This window comes from Bison bison, unplaced genomic scaffold (assembly GCF_000754665.1).
Source record: "Bison bison bison isolate TAMUID 2011002044 unplaced genomic scaffold, Bison_UMD1.0 scf7180017864485, whole genome shotgun sequence".
Lineage (NCBI taxonomy): Eukaryota > Metazoa > Chordata > Mammalia > Artiodactyla > Bovidae > Bison > Bison bison.
In genome coordinates this window covers 8,519,279-8,535,753 of record NW_011495045.1, presented here as the reverse complement: position 1 = coordinate 8,535,753, position 16,475 = coordinate 8,519,279, and the positions used below count along the sequence as shown (strand labels likewise).

Sequence of the window (16,475 nt, the reverse complement as noted above, 5' to 3'; positions counted from 1 at the left end):
TGCATGTTTTTCTAATTGCATTCCATCCCCAAAGACATTGTTTCCTCTGAGATACTAAAATTCAAAAACTCCTTCAGCAGAATTCTCATGTTTATCACATTAAGAAAATTTAACATAACACTATTTTGTTAACACACTTTATTGTTATTCTCTCTGGTTGTTCTCAGAATTTTTTTTTGAGAAACAACCCTCCTCTAACTTTATTTAGTTTTGAGATTATCCAATTATTGTATAGTATGGGTAGGCCTCTGCACCAGGCAAAGCCACAGACATTAAAATGTATTACTTCGCTTTGAGAATGTCATATCGGGTGGAATTTACTGTTTAAATTGAGAAAAAAAAATTGAAGTGAGTTGGCTTGTTTTCTGGGTAAAGAAATAAAAGTAGATAATTTGTATCCATTTATTTTACATAATTTTTATATTTTTCCTGTTTTTAAAGAAATCTACTAAAAGGTTCCAAGGTGATATCACTCCCATCTGGAAAAAAAAGGCGGACAAGCCAATCATTACTTTTAACAATTCATTAGACAAAAAAAAAAAATTAAACTTCCCTTGTGGCTCAGCTGGTAAAGAATCTGCCTGTAATGTGGGAGACCTGGGTTTGATCCCTGGGTTAGGAAGATCACCTGTAGAAGGGAAAGGATTCCCACTCCAGTATTCTGACCTGGAGAATTCCGTGGACTGTATAGTCTATGGAGTCGCAAAGAGTTGGACACGACTGAGTGACCTTCACTAGACAAAAGTGTACTTGTGCTTGTTTGGCAAATACTTTTAAGCCCTAAAACAGGATTTAAAATGTTTCACAATTTATGGACAACATTTAGAATAAGATTCCATCTAAATGTTCAAAATGTTGCACACTTTGGACATGAGTCCAACTTCACTATAATCAGAATGTTTATAATAGAATAATGATATTTGCACTTAATGTTTCTTTGTACCTAGGAGGTCCTTTATGAAATGAACCCAAATGCAAACCCCAAAGCATTCAATTATGTAGTGAGTGATAATATATAAAAAGATATTTGAGATGAAATGTCTTCTAAAACAAGCTACTATTAGGAAACTTTGTATTTAATTCTTATGTAGTTTGTGTTTGGAAATGGACTCTGTTAGTAAAGGAATGTGATTTACAATAAGATAAAAATCATCCAATGTAGTTTAAAAAATGTATACTCAGTTGATAATAGCTTTTCTCTTTCAAGTGCCTTTCAGAATACTTAATCCTATAAACAATCTTTAGTCTGTTGATTGCAAAATGTTTGTAGATCAGGGAAATATATATAAAGGTAATAATTCGTGAAATAATTAAAATAATAAAAAGTGTTGTTTATTCATGTCTATCTTAATTTTTTTGTTTATTTGTGTCAAAGGTCAGATGCTACAACTCAAAGTATATAAGAGTGTTTACGTTTAAGAACCTAGACACTGGCTCCTCTTTAATTCTGTTGTCATGTAAAGATAGCCAGAAGATGGTGCTATGGTTCTACTGAAAAAAAAAAAAGAAAAAGAACAATTTGCTTATTAACTGGGTTTTGAGTACACATATCTAATTTTAATTTACTGCTTATTTTTCTTAAACATATGTATTCTGTGTACTATCCACTATATTTCAGTATTTGATTTTATTTTCCCCACAAGGTAACATTTTATTTAAACCTGGTAATTTTTCAGATGTTTGCAACATTAATCTATTAGCTTCTGAATTTAAAGAAATATTCAAAATGTAAGGCTAATACAAGATGATAGAAAACTTCCATGATTCTCAATAATGTATTTTTTATGCTTCTATGATTATTTATGCCTAATTATTTCTCAAGAAAAATTTTAGAACTTTATTTTATTGGGTACTATTTTTCTGTTGTTTTGTGGAGAATTCACAATTTATAACGTTTTGTTCAATATCATAATTTTTATGTGTTTACTTTCAAAAGTTCTATATATGACAAAACAGCATGTTTTCTAGTTCTCGATCACATTCAACAATTTCCATCTCTTAATCATGTTTTAGTCTATGATTTAAGAAAATGCCAAAATTTTCAAAAAGTAATAATTAAAAAAGCCTTTCTACTTCTTATTTTTAGTATCAAAGCTACTTTTAGGAATCTTGTTTTAATAGTGATTTATTTATTTTTAATACAACTACTACAGATGTCAGCAGGCTCATAAACAATGTCAGAGTTTCATAAACAGTCTGTGATATTTACATGTGGATGAATTTTGGTATGCAAGGCCAAAACTTCTTGGATTCTTTGGGAGATAACCAGGGAGCAGCATTCCTGGACCCCAGTTTTAGAGGACAGACCCCCTCACCTAAGCAGAGCTAGCTTAATATTACATGAAGGATTGTGGACTTGGGAATTAATAAAATGTTCTGTTAAATCTAGGCCCACCAGTTTCTCCACTTGACTTCATGCTCCCTGTGTAGCCTACTGCAAATGGGTTTTGTTTTTATCACCAGTTATTTAATTAATGAAATGATTAGGGCTTATTTTAATTGCTAAAACATATACACATAACTGATTTCCCTGTGAGATTATCAAAACTTTTAATTAAATCAACAATTTATAAAAACCACAAAGAGGATTAGAATTAATTCATTAATTTTAATTGCTTAATAATGTGTATTACATTAATAATATAGTTAGATTTCACTTTTTTAAGTCCTTTGAGAAATGAATAGAAACTGTTAGGATGATACTGAAACTCAGCAGTGCTCTCTTTAAATTTGCTTTAGCTGCTCTATTTGCCAGTGGCATACATTTAACGTAGTACTTTATGCAGTACTTTATACAGTACTTCTATTGATACTTCATCATTTCATGATGATAAAAGCTTTATTTTGTTTGTTTGTTGTATCCAGATAGCCTCCAGAATTCTTAGGCTTTACTCCCTTTGAACATTTTTACTCGATTATTATATTCAAGTTTTACTAGTAGATCACTCTATCTAGATTACCAAAAAATGTATTCACTGAAACAAAGATGAGGGAGGAAAAAAAACTTCAAAAAGGCTTTTTCAGCATTAGAATTCAAATAGTAGGTAGGGAGAGAAAGGAATACAATATAAGCATGAATGTATCTTCAAAATATAAATTACAAGTATTTCAGAATGCAATTCAGAGATCTGCAAGTAGGAAAAGACTTAGAGGGATCATGCAAGCTATAGGATAAGGTTATCTTTAAAAAATACAAGCAGGAATGAGAATATTAAACTGTTTAAAATACAGATTAAACAAATATATCCTTCAGCTTAAATGTTTTTCAAGGTCTGTGAAACAGTTAAGCCTGATTTCTACAGACCTATTTTATGACCAAAGTAACTCTCCTGAGACTTATTTTCTCATCTTTGAAATGGGCCAATCAGACTGGATGATTTCTGAATCTTCTTTGAGCACAATCACTTTATCTTGATATGAAGCAAAGGAAAAGGCTTCATAAACCATAGATCAAATATTTTATGTTTATTTTTCTTTTTCTGTCTCGTTCTCTTGTTTCCCTCTCCTTCCCTCCTTGCTCCCCTCTTTATTTTCTCTACTTGTAGCCCCTACTTCTTCCCCTTGTTCAAATTTTCCCCTTCTTTCTTCCTTTCTTTTCTTTCTGACAGAAAAGACATAAGTTTAATGTTAGTGGTTGTTTTGTGATGGGCGTTTGGAAACTAAAAGAGGTCAGAGGAACGGTTGTGTCCCAATGTGAAAAAGGCTTCAAGAGCTATTGCTCATTGTCTGTTTCTGGAAAGGAGCAGCACCCAGGAAGCCAGTTCAGACTGCTTCCGCAGCCAGCAATGGGGCTGGCTTTGTTCAGATGCATTCACATGGATGGAAAGCAGCTGATTTATGTTGTCAGCCTCCATATGTGAAAACCCCCAAATTGTTTTGATTATAGCAATACAGGAAGAAGGTTATGAAGGGAAAAGAAACAAATTAATCCACTTTCTTTGGGAGAGAGCTGGGATAATTTGTAAAGAGTTGCACTGAAGAAAAATGTTTCTTAAACACACACACACAAAAAAACCCTGGCATGAATTAGTCACATTTATGTGCAGAATGTAAGCCTGCTTAATACTGAAGAAAAAAACTGCCTATATTTATAGGATAGTACAGAGAGTAAACTAAAAAATTATACCATCCAAAATGGAATAAAACAAATGGAACTCCTCCACCCACCCACCCTGCCCTGGATATCAAGGCAGACACTTCAAGGCATCCATATATGCATTAATTATATTATTCTCCATGGCCGTACAAAGCCATGAAAGGAGAAAGAGGCCTTTAACCACTCTCTGTTCTGGGACTGAAGTATACCACATGTGTTTACATCTGTCCTAAATTAGAAGGAAATACACAATGTAAATAAATATGACACACAAAAGATGACCAAACTCCACGTTGCCTTACAGATAATCTATTTTGAATCAAGTTAGGATGATCCATATGCTAAATATATATATGTGTGTGTGTGTGTGTGTGTGTGTGTGTGTTATACTAGGAAATAACTTTTTGAGCCCTGTAAGAGGGGTTAATAAATACAATTTTTTTCAATAATTTTTTTCTGTTTCTTGAAAAGAAAGGTGGAGGTAGGGGAGGGAGGAGAGAAGGAAGGTCGGGAGAGTAGCACTGCCAGATAAAACCAGTACATTTAAATATCTCTAGAATGAGTCTAGTTCTGAGTATTTTAGCTGGGATAATCATTTCAGTTTGAATATGGTAATCTGTCTCTTTTCATTCATTGATTTCATTAAGTAGGACAGTATACCAAACAATGTAAGTATCTGGAAATGCAAAGATCTAGTGCTCTGGACTGCAAGTTTCCTAAAATCATTAAAAACAAAAGATCCACAGGAAAAGATATCTCTGCTTATTTTCAGACAAAGAGTTTTTATTTTCTGTTTGATATGAATATGATTTTTGAAATATCATGAAAGAAGTATATTAAGTTTTTTTAAAGTTATTGAGAATCAGCCTGATTTTAATGATAGTAATGGTAGATCACTGTGATTTCTAAATATTTGGAGGCTGTGTGGGGTTTATAAAAATATAATGGGCAATAGGCAATAATTTATTTCATGAAATTTCAGCATTGAATGTAAACTCTAAATATATGTTTGTGTTCATTTTCCATAGACTAAATTACAATTTTGTGAATAAATTTTCATTTGTAGTTTGCAAGACATATTAAGAAATCTGAAGGCCAGAAAATTCCCAAAGTTGAGTTGCAAATCTCAATTTATGGAGTAAAAATTCTAGAACCCAAAACAAAGGTAAGGCTTATTTTTGAACATCAGAAGCATTCTTTTTTTTTTTTTAATCTTTCCATTTTCTTTCTTTTTTTTTCTTGCACTTTTTTTTTTTAACTTTACAATATTTTATTGGTTTTGCCATACATCAACATGAATCCACCACGGGTGTACACGTGTTCCCCATCCTGCACCCCGCTCCCACCTCCCTCCCCATACCATCCCTCTAGGTCATCCCAGTACACCAGCCCCAAGCATTCTGTATCCTGCATCGAACCTGGATTGGCAATTCGTTTCTTATATGATATTATACATGTTTCAATGCCATTCTCCCAAATCATCCCACCCTCTCCCTCTCCCACAGAGTCCATAAGACTGTTCTATACATCTGTGTCTCTTTTGCTGTCTCGCATACAGGGTTATCATTACCATCTTTCTAAATTCCATATATATGCGTTAGTATACTGTATTGGTGTTTTTCTTTCTGGCTTACTTCACTCTGTATAATAGGCTCCAGTTTCATCCACCTCATTAGAACTGATTCAAATGTATTCTTTTTAATGGCTGAGTAATAACTCCAGTATGTATATGTACCACAGCTTTCTTATCCATTCGTCTGCTGATGGACATTTAGGTTGCTCCCATGTTCTAGCTATTATAAAAAGTGCTGCGATGAACATTGGGGTACACGTGTCTCTTTCAATTCTGGTTTCTTTGGTATGTATGCCCAGCAGTGGGATTCCTGGGTCATAAGACAGTTCTATTTCCAGTTTTTTAAGGAATCTCCACACTGTTCTCCATTGTGGCTGTACTAGTTTGCATTCCCACCAACAGTGTAAGAGGGTTCCCTTTTCTCCACACCCTCTGCAGCATTTATTGCTTGTAGACTTTTAGATCACAGCCATTCTGACTGGTGTGAAATGGTACCTCATTGTGGTTTTGATTTGCATTTCTCTGATAATGAGTGATGTTGAGCATCTTTTCATGGTTTGTTAGCCATCTGTATGTCTTCTTTGGAGAAATGTCTGTTTAGTTCTTTGGCCCATTTTTTGATTGGGTCATTTATTTTTTGGGAATTGAGCTGTAGGAGTTGCTTGTATATTTTTGAGTTTAATTCTTTGTCAGTTGCTTCATTTGCTATTATTTTCTCCCATTCTGAAGGTTGTCCTTTCACCATGGTTAGAGTTTCCTTTTTTGTGCAGAAGATTTTAATTTTAATTAAGTCCCATTTGTTTACTTTTGCTTTTATTTCCAATATTCTGGGAGGTGGGTCATACAGAATCCTGCTGTGATTTATGTCGGAGAGTGTTTGCCTATGGTCTCCTCCTGCAGTTTTATAGTTTCTGGTCTTATGTTTAGATCTTTAATCCATTTTTAGTTTATTTTGGTGTATGGTGTTAGAAAGTGTTCTAGTTTCATTCTTTTACAAGTGGTTGACCAGTTTTCCCAGCACCACTTGTTAAAGAGATTGTCTTTTCTTCATTGTATATTCTTGTCTCCTTTGTTAAAGATAAGGTGTCCATAGGTGTGTGGATTTATCTCTAGGCTTTCTATTTTGTTCCATGGATCTATATTTCTGTCTTTGTGCCAGTACCATACTGTCTTGATGACTGTGGCTTTGTAGTAGAGCCTGAAGTCAGGTAGGTTGATTTCTCCAGTTCCATTCTTCTTTCTCAAGATTGCTTTGGCTATTTGAGGTTTTTTTGTAATTCCATACAAATTGTGAAATTATTTGTCCTAGCTCTGTGAAAAATACCATTGGTATTCAATGCAATACTGATTGCATTGAATCTATAGATTCCTTTGGGTAGTATACTCATTTTCACTATATTGATTCTTCCAATCAATGAACATGGTATATTTCTCCATCTATTAGTGTTCTCTTTGATTTCTTTCACCAGTGTTGTATAGTTTTCTATATATAGGTCTTTAGCTTCTTTAGGTAGATATATTCCTAAGTATTTTATTCTTTTCGTTGCAATGGTGAATGGGACTGTTTCCTTAATTTCTCTTTCTATTTTCTCATTATTAGTGTATAGGAATGCAAGGGATTTCTGTGTGTTGATTTTATATCCTGCAACTTTACTATAATCATTGATTAGCTCTAGTAATTTTCTGATGGAGTCTTAAGGGTTTTCTATGTAGAGGATCATGTCATCTGCAAACAGTGAGAGTTTTTTCTTTTCTAATTTGGATTCCTTTTATTTCTTTTTCTGCTCTGATTGCTGTGGCCAAAACTTCCAAAACTATGTTGAATAGTAGTGGTGAAAGTAGGCACCCTTATCTTGTTCCTGACTTTAGGGAAAATGCTTTCAGTTTTTCACCATTGAGGATAATGTTTGCTGTGGGTTTGCCATATGTAACTTTTATTATGTTGAGGTATGTTCCTTCTATTCCTGCTTTCTGGAGAGTTTTTATCATAAATGGATGTTGAATTTTGTCAAAGGCTTTCTCTGCATCTATTGAGATAATCATATGGCTTTTATTTTTCAATTTGTTAATGTGGTGTATTACATTGATTGATTTGTGGATATTGAAGAATCCTTGCATCCCTGGGATAAAACCCACTTGGTCACAATATATGACCTTTTTAATGTGTTGTTGGATTCTGTTTGCTAGAATTTTATTAAGGATTTTTGCATCTATGTTCATCAGTGATATTGGCCTATAGTTTTCTTTTTTTGTGGCATCTTTGTCAGGTTTTGGTATTAGGGTGATGGTGGCCTCAAAGAATGAGTTTGGAAGTTTACCCTCCTCTGCAATTTTCTGGAAGAGTTTGAGTAGGATAGGTGTTAGCTCCTCTCTAAATTTTTGCTAAAATTCAGCTGTGAAGCCGTCTGGACCTGGGCTTTTGTTTGCTGGAAGATTTCTGATTACAGTTTCAATTTCCATGCTTGTGATGGGTCTGTTAAGATTTTCTATTTCTTCCTGGTCCAGTTTTGGAAAGTTGTACTTTTCTAAGAATTTATCCATTTCTTCCAAGTTCTCCATTTTATTGGCATATAATTGCTGATAGTAGTCTGTTATGATCCTTTGTATTTCTGTGTTTTCTGTTGTGATCTCTCCATTTTCATTTCTAATTTTATTGAGTTGATTTTTCTCCCTTTGTTTCTTGATGAATCTGGCTAAAGGTTTGTCAATTTTATTTATCCTTTCAAAGAACCAGCTTTTGGCTTTGTTGATTTTTGCTATGGTCTCTTTTATTTCTTTTGCATTTATTTCTGCCCTAATTTTTAAGATTTCTTCCCTTCTACTAACCCTGGGGTTCCTCATTTCTTCCTTTTCTAGTTGCGTTAGGTGTAGATTTAGGTTATTTATTTGACTTTTTTCTTGTTTCTTGAGGTAAGCCTTTATTGCTATGAACCTTCCCCTTAGCACTGCTTTTACAGTGTCCCACAGGTTTTGGGTTGTTGTTTTTTCATTTTCATTCGTTTCTATGCATATTTTGATTTCTTTTTTGATTTCATCTATGATTTGTTGGTTATTCAGCAGTATGTTGTTTAGCCTCCATATATTGTAATTTTTAATAGTTTTTCTCCTGTAATTGAGATCTAATCTTACTGCACTGTGGTCAGAAAAGATGCTTGGAATGATTTCAATTTTTTTGAGTTTACCAAGGCTAGATTTATGGCCCAGGATGTGATCTATCCTGGAGAAGGTTCTGTGTGCATTTGAGAAAAAGGTGAAATTCATTGTTTTGGGGTGAAATGTCCTATAGATATCAATTAGGTCTAACTGGTCTATTATATCATTTAAAGTTTGTGTTTCCTTATTAATTTTCTGTTTAGTTGATCTATCCATAGGTATGAGTGGAGTATTAGAGTCCCCCACTATTATTGTGTTACTGTTAATTTCCCCTTTCATACTTGTTAGCATTTGTCTTACATATTGCAGTGCTCCTATGTTGGATGCATATATATTTATAATTGTTGTATCTTCTTCTTGGATTGTTCGTTTGATCATTATGTAGTGTCCTTCTTTGTCTCTTTACACAGCCTTTGTTTTAAAGTCTATTTTATCTGATATCGGAGAAGGCGATGGCACCCCACTCCAGTACTATTTATCTGATATGAGTGTTGCTACTCCTGCTTTCTTTTGGTCTCTATTTGTGTGGAATCATTAATTGCAATCACACTCCTACTTTAATGAATATTTAAAATATGTTACCCAGTGGCTCAGCGGTAAAGCATCCACCTGCAGTGCAGAAGGTGCAGATGTGGGTTCAATCTCTGGGTCAGAAAGATTGCCTGGAGTAGAAAATGGTAACCTATTCCAGTATTCATGCCCGTAAAATCCTATGAAGAGAGTAGCAAGCGGGCCGAAGTCCATGAAGTCACACAGAGTTGGACACATCTGAGCACACACACACTCACCCATTGAAACTATCTAGTTCTCAGTTAATGACAATGTAAAACTCTATAGGATTTATAGGGGGGAAAGCAAAGTTTGAATTTGCTTTCTGAGTGGTTTGTTCTTCAGCCTGTGTCTGGGACGTAACAATCTATATTGAGTGTATGCAAAGGTATTTCATCTTGTATTTAGGAATTTTTCTTCATATGCTTTGAAAGAGATGCATTTAAGTTTGGTTCACGGAGTATGAAAGAAGACAAAAGCTGTATGATGTTCAGTAAAGTGCCCTGATTGACCCTTATTACCTGTAGACATAATCAGTGCATTAGTTTACTATGGCTTTCATAATAAAATACCACAGAACCTTGCGGCTCCAACAAGAGAAATTTATTTCTCACAGTTCTGGAGGCTGGAAGTTCATGAGTAAACTGACAGCAGCAAGCTTGGTTTCCTTTGAAGCGTCTCTCCTTGGCCAGCAAATGGCAGCCCTCTTGGTGTCTCTTCACATGGTTGTCTGCACATACACTCCTGGCGTCTCTTTGTGTGTCTAATTTCTTCCTCTGATAAGGTCACTTCCTCTTATAAGCTGGCTTAAAACTTAACATTCAAAAGACTAAGATTGTGGCATCTAGTCCCATCATTAATGGCAAATAGATGGAGAAAAAGTGGAAACGGTGACAGATTTTATATTCTTGGGCTCCAAAATCACTGCAGAGGGTGACTGAAGTCACCAGATTAAAAGACACTTGCTCCTTGGAAAAACATCTAGACAGCATATTAAAAAGCCGAGGCATCACTTGGCTGATAAAAGGCTACATAGTCAAAGCTATGGTTTTTCCAGTAGTCATGTAAAGATGAGAGTTGGACCATAAAGAAAGCTGACCACCTAAGAATTAATGCTTTCGAACTGTGGTGCTACAGAAGATTCTTCAGAATCCCTTGGACAGCAAGATGAAACCAGTTAATCCTAAAGGAAATCAACATTGAATATTCATTGAAAGGATTGATGCTGAAGCTGAAACTCCAATACTTTGGCCACCTGATGCTAATAGCTGACTTACTGGAAAAGACCCTGATGCTGGGAAAGATTGAGGGCAAGACGAGAGGGGGGTAATAGAGGTTGAGATGGTTAGATAGCATCATTCATGCAATGGACATGAGTTTGAGATACTGGGAAATACTAAAGGACAGGGAACCCTAGTGTGCTATAGTTCCTGGGGCCACAAAGAATGGGACACAACTTATGGAATGAATAACAACAACAAACATAAGGACACAAGTCAGATTGGATGAGGAACCATTCTAATGACCTTGTTTTGACTTAATCAGCTCTTTCAAGCCTTATTTCCAATTAAGTTGGAAACACAATATAGTTGTGTTTTGAGGTATGGGAAGTAAGCCTTCAACATATAAATTTGGGTAGGAGGACAAAAGTCAGCACGTAACACATGGTAACACTATATATGTGAAGTGCTTGTATATCTCCCCTACAGATCCAATGGGAAAAAAAATAAAAATATAATCTTTTCCAGATTACAAAGTAGGAAAAACCACTAGACCATTTAGGTATGACCTAAATCAAATCCCTTACAATGAAACAATGGAGGTGACAAGTAGATTCAAGCAATTAGATCCAATAGTAGAATGCCTGAAGAACTATGGACAGAGGTTCATGTACAGGAGGCAGTGATCAAGACCATCCCCAAGAAAAAAAAAGGCAAAATGGTTGTCTGTTCAGTTTAGTTCAGTCACTCAGTCATGTCCAACTCTTTGCGACCCCATGGACTGTAGCATTCCAGGACTCCCTGTCCATCACCAACTCCTGGAGTTTACTCAAACTCATGTGCATTGAGACAGTGATGCCATCCAACCATCTCATCCACTGTTGTCCCCTTCTCCTCCCTCTTTCAATCTTCCCCAGCATCAGGGACTTTTCCAGTGAGTCAGATCTTTGCATCAGGTGGCCAAAGTATTGGAGTTTCAACTTCAACATCAGTCCTTCCAATGAATATGCAGGACTGCTTTCCCTTAGGACAGACTAGATGGATCTCCTTGCAGTCCAAGGGGCTCCCAAGTCTTAGGACGCCTTAAAAATAGCTGATAAAGGAAGACAAGCTCAAGGCAAAGGAGAAAAGGCAAGATGTACCCATTTGAATGCAGAGTTTCAAAGAATAGCAAGGAGAGATATGAAAGCCTTCCTCGGTGATCAGTGTAAAGAAATAGAAGAAAGCAGTAGAATGGGAAAGACTCTCTTCAAGAGAATGAGAGATAGCAAGGGAACATTTCATGCGAAGATGGGCTCAAATAAAGGACAGAAATGGTATGGATCTAACAGAAGCAGAAGATACAAAAAGAGGTGGCAAGAATACACAGAAGAACTATACAAAACAGATCTTCTTGACCCAGATAACCACAATGGTATGATTACTCACCTAGAGCCAGATGTCCTGGAGTGTGAAGTCAAGTGGGCTTTAGGAGGCATCACTACAAATAAAGCTAGTGGAGGTGATGGAATTCCAGTTGAGCTATTTCAAATCCTAAAAGATGATACTGTGAAAGTGTTGCATTCAATATGCCAGCAAGTTTGGAAAACTCAGCAATAGCCACAGGACTGGAAAAGGTCAGTTTTCATTCCAATCCCAAAGAAAGGCAATCCCAAAGAGTGTTCAAACTACCACACAATTGCACTCATCTCACACGCTAGCAGAGTAATGCTCAAAATTCCCCAAGCCAGGCTTCAACAGTGCATGAATTCTGAAATTCCAGATGTCCAAGCTGGATATATGAAAGGTACAGGAATCAGAAATCAAACTGCCAACATCCATTGGATCATCAAAAAAGCAAGAGATTTCCAGAAAAACATCTATTTCTGCTTTATTGACTATGCAAAAGCCTTTGACTGTGTGGATAACAACAAACTATGGAATATTCTTAAAGAGATGGGAATACCAGACCACCTGACCTGCCTGCTTAGAAATTTGCATACAGATCAAGAAGCAAGAGTTAGAACTGGACATGGAACATCAGACTGGTTCCAAATTGGGAAGGGAGTACATAAAGGCTGTATATTGTCACCCTGCTTATTTAACTTACATGCAGAGACCATCATTGAGCAATGCTGGGCTGGATGAAGCACAAGCTGAACTCAAGATTGCCGGGAGAAATATCAATAACCTCAGATATGCAGATGGCACCACTGTTATGGCAGAAAGTGAAGAACTAAAGAGCCTCTTGATGAAAGTGAAAGAGGAGAGTGAAAAAGTTGGTTTAAAGCTCAACATTCAGAAAATGAAGATCATGGCATCTGGTCCCATCACTTCATGGGAAATAGATGGGGAAACAGTAGAAACAGTGGCTGACTTTATTTTGGGGGGCTCCAAATCCCTCCAGATGGTGACTGCAGCCATGAAATTAAAAAATGCTTGCTTCTTGAAAGAAAAGCTATGACCAACCTAGACAGCATCTTAAAAAGCAGAGACATTACTTTGTCAACAAAAGTCCATCTAGTCAAAGCTATTGTTATTTCCAGTAGACATGTATTGATGTGAGAGCTGAACTATAAAGAAAGCTGAGCACCAAAGAGTTGATGCTTTTGAACTGTGGTATTGGAGAAGACTCTTGAGAGTCCCTTAAACAGCAAGGAGATCCAACCAGTCCATTCTAAAGGATATCAGTCCTGAATATTCATCAAAAGGACTGATACTGAAGCTGAAACTCCAATACTTTGACCACCTGATGCAAAGAACTGACTCACTGGAAAAGACCCTGCTGCTGGGAAAGATTGAAGGCGGAAGGAGAAGGGGATGACATAGGATGGATGGCATCACCAAATTGATGGACATGAGTTAGAATAAGCTCTGGGATTTGGTGATAGACAGGGAAGCCTGGTGTGCTGCAGTCCATGGGGTCACAAAGAGTTGGACATGACTGAGCAACTGAACTGAGCTGACTCCACATTCACATTAATATGTAGTTGTGAATGTAATTTTCACCTAAAATTCCTGTGTTGAAGCCCAACTCACAATATGGCCATAATTGGAGATAGAACCTTTAAGATAATTAGAGTTAAATGAGTTCAAATTAGACCTTAATTCAATAAGACTGGTGTCCTTACAATAAGAGAAGGGGACATCAGGTATGTGTGAACACAGAGGAAAGCTATGTGAGAACATAGCAAGAAGACAGCCATCTGTAAGCCAAGAGGCAAGGCTTCAGCAGAAACCAAACCTGTCAATTCCTTGATCTTGGGCTTTAAGCCTCCAGAACTGTGAGAAAATAAATTTCTATTGTTGAAGCCATTCAGTCTGTGATATTTTGTTATGGAAGCCCTAGAAAATAAACATAGCTCTTTATTCATAATGCCTCAGAATTACTGTTTAGTATTTTGATAAGATCATGAAAGTCAGTTTCAAAAAACTGATTAACATTCAACCCCAATCATTTTACAAATATATATTACCAATGCTTTATTTTAATATGGTAGCATGTTTACTGACCAGGCTTCCCTCGTGGCTCAAATGGTAAAGAATCTGCCTACAATGCAAGACCTAGGTTCAGTCCCTGAGTTGGGAAGATCCCCTGGAGGAAGGCATGGCAAGCGACTCCGGTATTTTTGCCTGGAGAATCCCCATGGACAGAGGAGCCTGGCAGGTTGTAATCCATGAGGTCGCAAAGAGTCGGACATGACTGAGCAACTAAGCAAGCTTACTGACCAGTTAATTCAATTTGAAAGCCCTAGGAAATCTACCTGTAAACAGATTATGGAAATATTTTCATAGATCTGCAGAGTTTACTAATCCATTATTTGCCACTGATATCTTCAATCAATGTGTGTAACAACCCTTGACAATGTCTTGCTATTCAAAGAGTGGTCTGTATTAATACTGTTAAAACAAACAAACAAAAAAATATGTCAGTGAGGAAGAGACAGGCCAGTGAGGCAAAGTATAGGAGAAGGATAGTCTCAGGAAAGACGCCTTCGGCAGAAGCCTTAATAAGTTGAACATTTGTACCTCCTTGCTGTTGAAATGGCTGAATCAGGCTATCTAGCAGTGTCTAAACATTACAGTCATACAGCATAGAGCCTCATTTTAATTTTCATGCTGGCAGACAACTCTCTGATGACTTACCTTTGGTTTTGTATGCAAGGAAAGAATGCAGCGTTGTAGACATTTACTTTTGTAGCTCATTTTGTGTACTCATTTTCAGCCGATGATCAGTAATGTGAATCAGAGTTATAGATCAAATCTCAGCAAGCAGACATGTCAATCTCTGAACCTGGAAGGATCACGTGACAGATGCTATAGTTACAATCCTTTGTAGCTCAGTTGGTAAAGAATCTGCCTGCAATGCAGGAGACCCAGGTTTGATTACTGGATGGAGAAGATCCCCTGGAGAAAGAAATGGCAACCCACTCCAGCATCCTTGCCTGGAGAATCCCATGGACAGAGGAGCCTACCAGGCTACAGTCCATTGGGTCATAAGAGCCGTACAAGACTTAGCAACTAAACCACCATACTTATATATACACACACACAGTATATATATACTGCATAGACATATATATGTAGTATTAATCTTCAGTTCAGTTCAGTTCAGTTCAGTCGCTCAGTCGTGTCCGACTCTTTGCAACCCCATGAATTACAGCATGCCAGGTCTCCCTGTCCATCATCAACTCCTGGAGTTCACTCAAACTCATATCCATCGAGCCGGTGATGCCATCCAGCCATCTCATCCTCTGTCGTCCCCTTCTCCTCCTGCCCCCAATCCCTCCCAGCATCAGGGTCTTTTCCAATGAGTCAACTCTTTGCATGAGTATTGGAGCTTCAGCTTCAGCATCATTCCTTCCAATGAACACCCAGGACTGATCTCCTTTAGGATGGACTGGTTGGATCTCCTTGCAGTCCAAGGGACTCTCAAGAGTCTTCTCCAACACCACAGTTGAAAAGCATCAAGACTTCGGTGCTCAGCTTTCTTCACAGCCCAAGTCTCACATCCATACATGACCACTGGAAAAACGATAGGCTTGACTAGAAGGACCTTTGTTGGCAAAGTAATATCTCTGCTTTTCAATATACTAAGTTGGTCATAACTTTCCTTCCAAGGAGTAAGCGTCTTTTAATTTCATGGCTGCAGTCAACATCTGCAGTGACTTTGGAGCCCCCAAAATAAAGTCTGACACTGTTTCCACTGTTTCCCCATCTATTTCCCATGAAGTGATGGGACCAGATGCCATGATCTTCGTTTTCTGAATGTTGAGCTGTAAGCCAACTTTTTCACTCTCCTCTTTCACTTTCATCAAGAGGCTTTTTAGTTCCTCTTCACTTTCTGCCATAAGGATGGTGTCATCTGCATATCTGAGGTTATTGATGTATCTTCCGGCAATCTTGATTCCAGCTTGTGTTTCTTCCAGCCCAGCGTTTCTCATGATGTACTCTGCATAGAAGTTAAATAAACAGGGTGACAATATACAGCCTCGACGTACTCCTTTTCCTATTTGGAACCACTCTGTTGTTCCATGTCCAGTTCTAACTGTTGTTTCCTGACCTGCATATAGGTTTCTCAAGAGGCAGCTCAGGTGTTCTGGTATTCCCATCTCTTTCAGAATTTTCCACAGTTTATTGTGATCCACACAGTCAAAGGCTTTGGCATAGTCAATAAAGCAGAAATAGATGTTTTTCTGGAACTCTCTTGATTTTTCCATGATCCAGCAGATGTTGGCAATTTGATCTCTGGTTCCTCTGCCTTTTCTAAAACCGGCTTGAACATCTGGAAATTCATGGTTCACCTATTGCTGAAGCCTGGCTTGGAGAATTTTGAGCATTACTTTACTAGCATGTGAGATGAGTGCAATTGTGTGGGAGTTTGAGCATTCTTTGGCATTGCCTT

At 37.0% G+C, this 16,475-nt stretch overlaps 1 protein-coding gene across 2 annotated transcripts in view; it reads left to right on the top strand.

Annotated features, from left to right (window-relative positions):
- Window positions 1-16,475, top strand: part of GULP1 (GULP, engulfment adaptor PTB domain containing 1) — a 329,829-nt gene that overhangs the window by 262,063 nt on the left and 51,291 nt on the right. For both annotated transcript variants that reach the window (XM_010862917.1, XM_010862918.1), the window contains exon 6: window positions 5,163-5,261. In XM_010862917.1, the coding sequence (XP_010861219.1) occupies window positions 5,163-5,261 (99 nt within the window). The remainder of the gene's footprint in view (window positions 1-5,162; window positions 5,262-16,475) is intronic.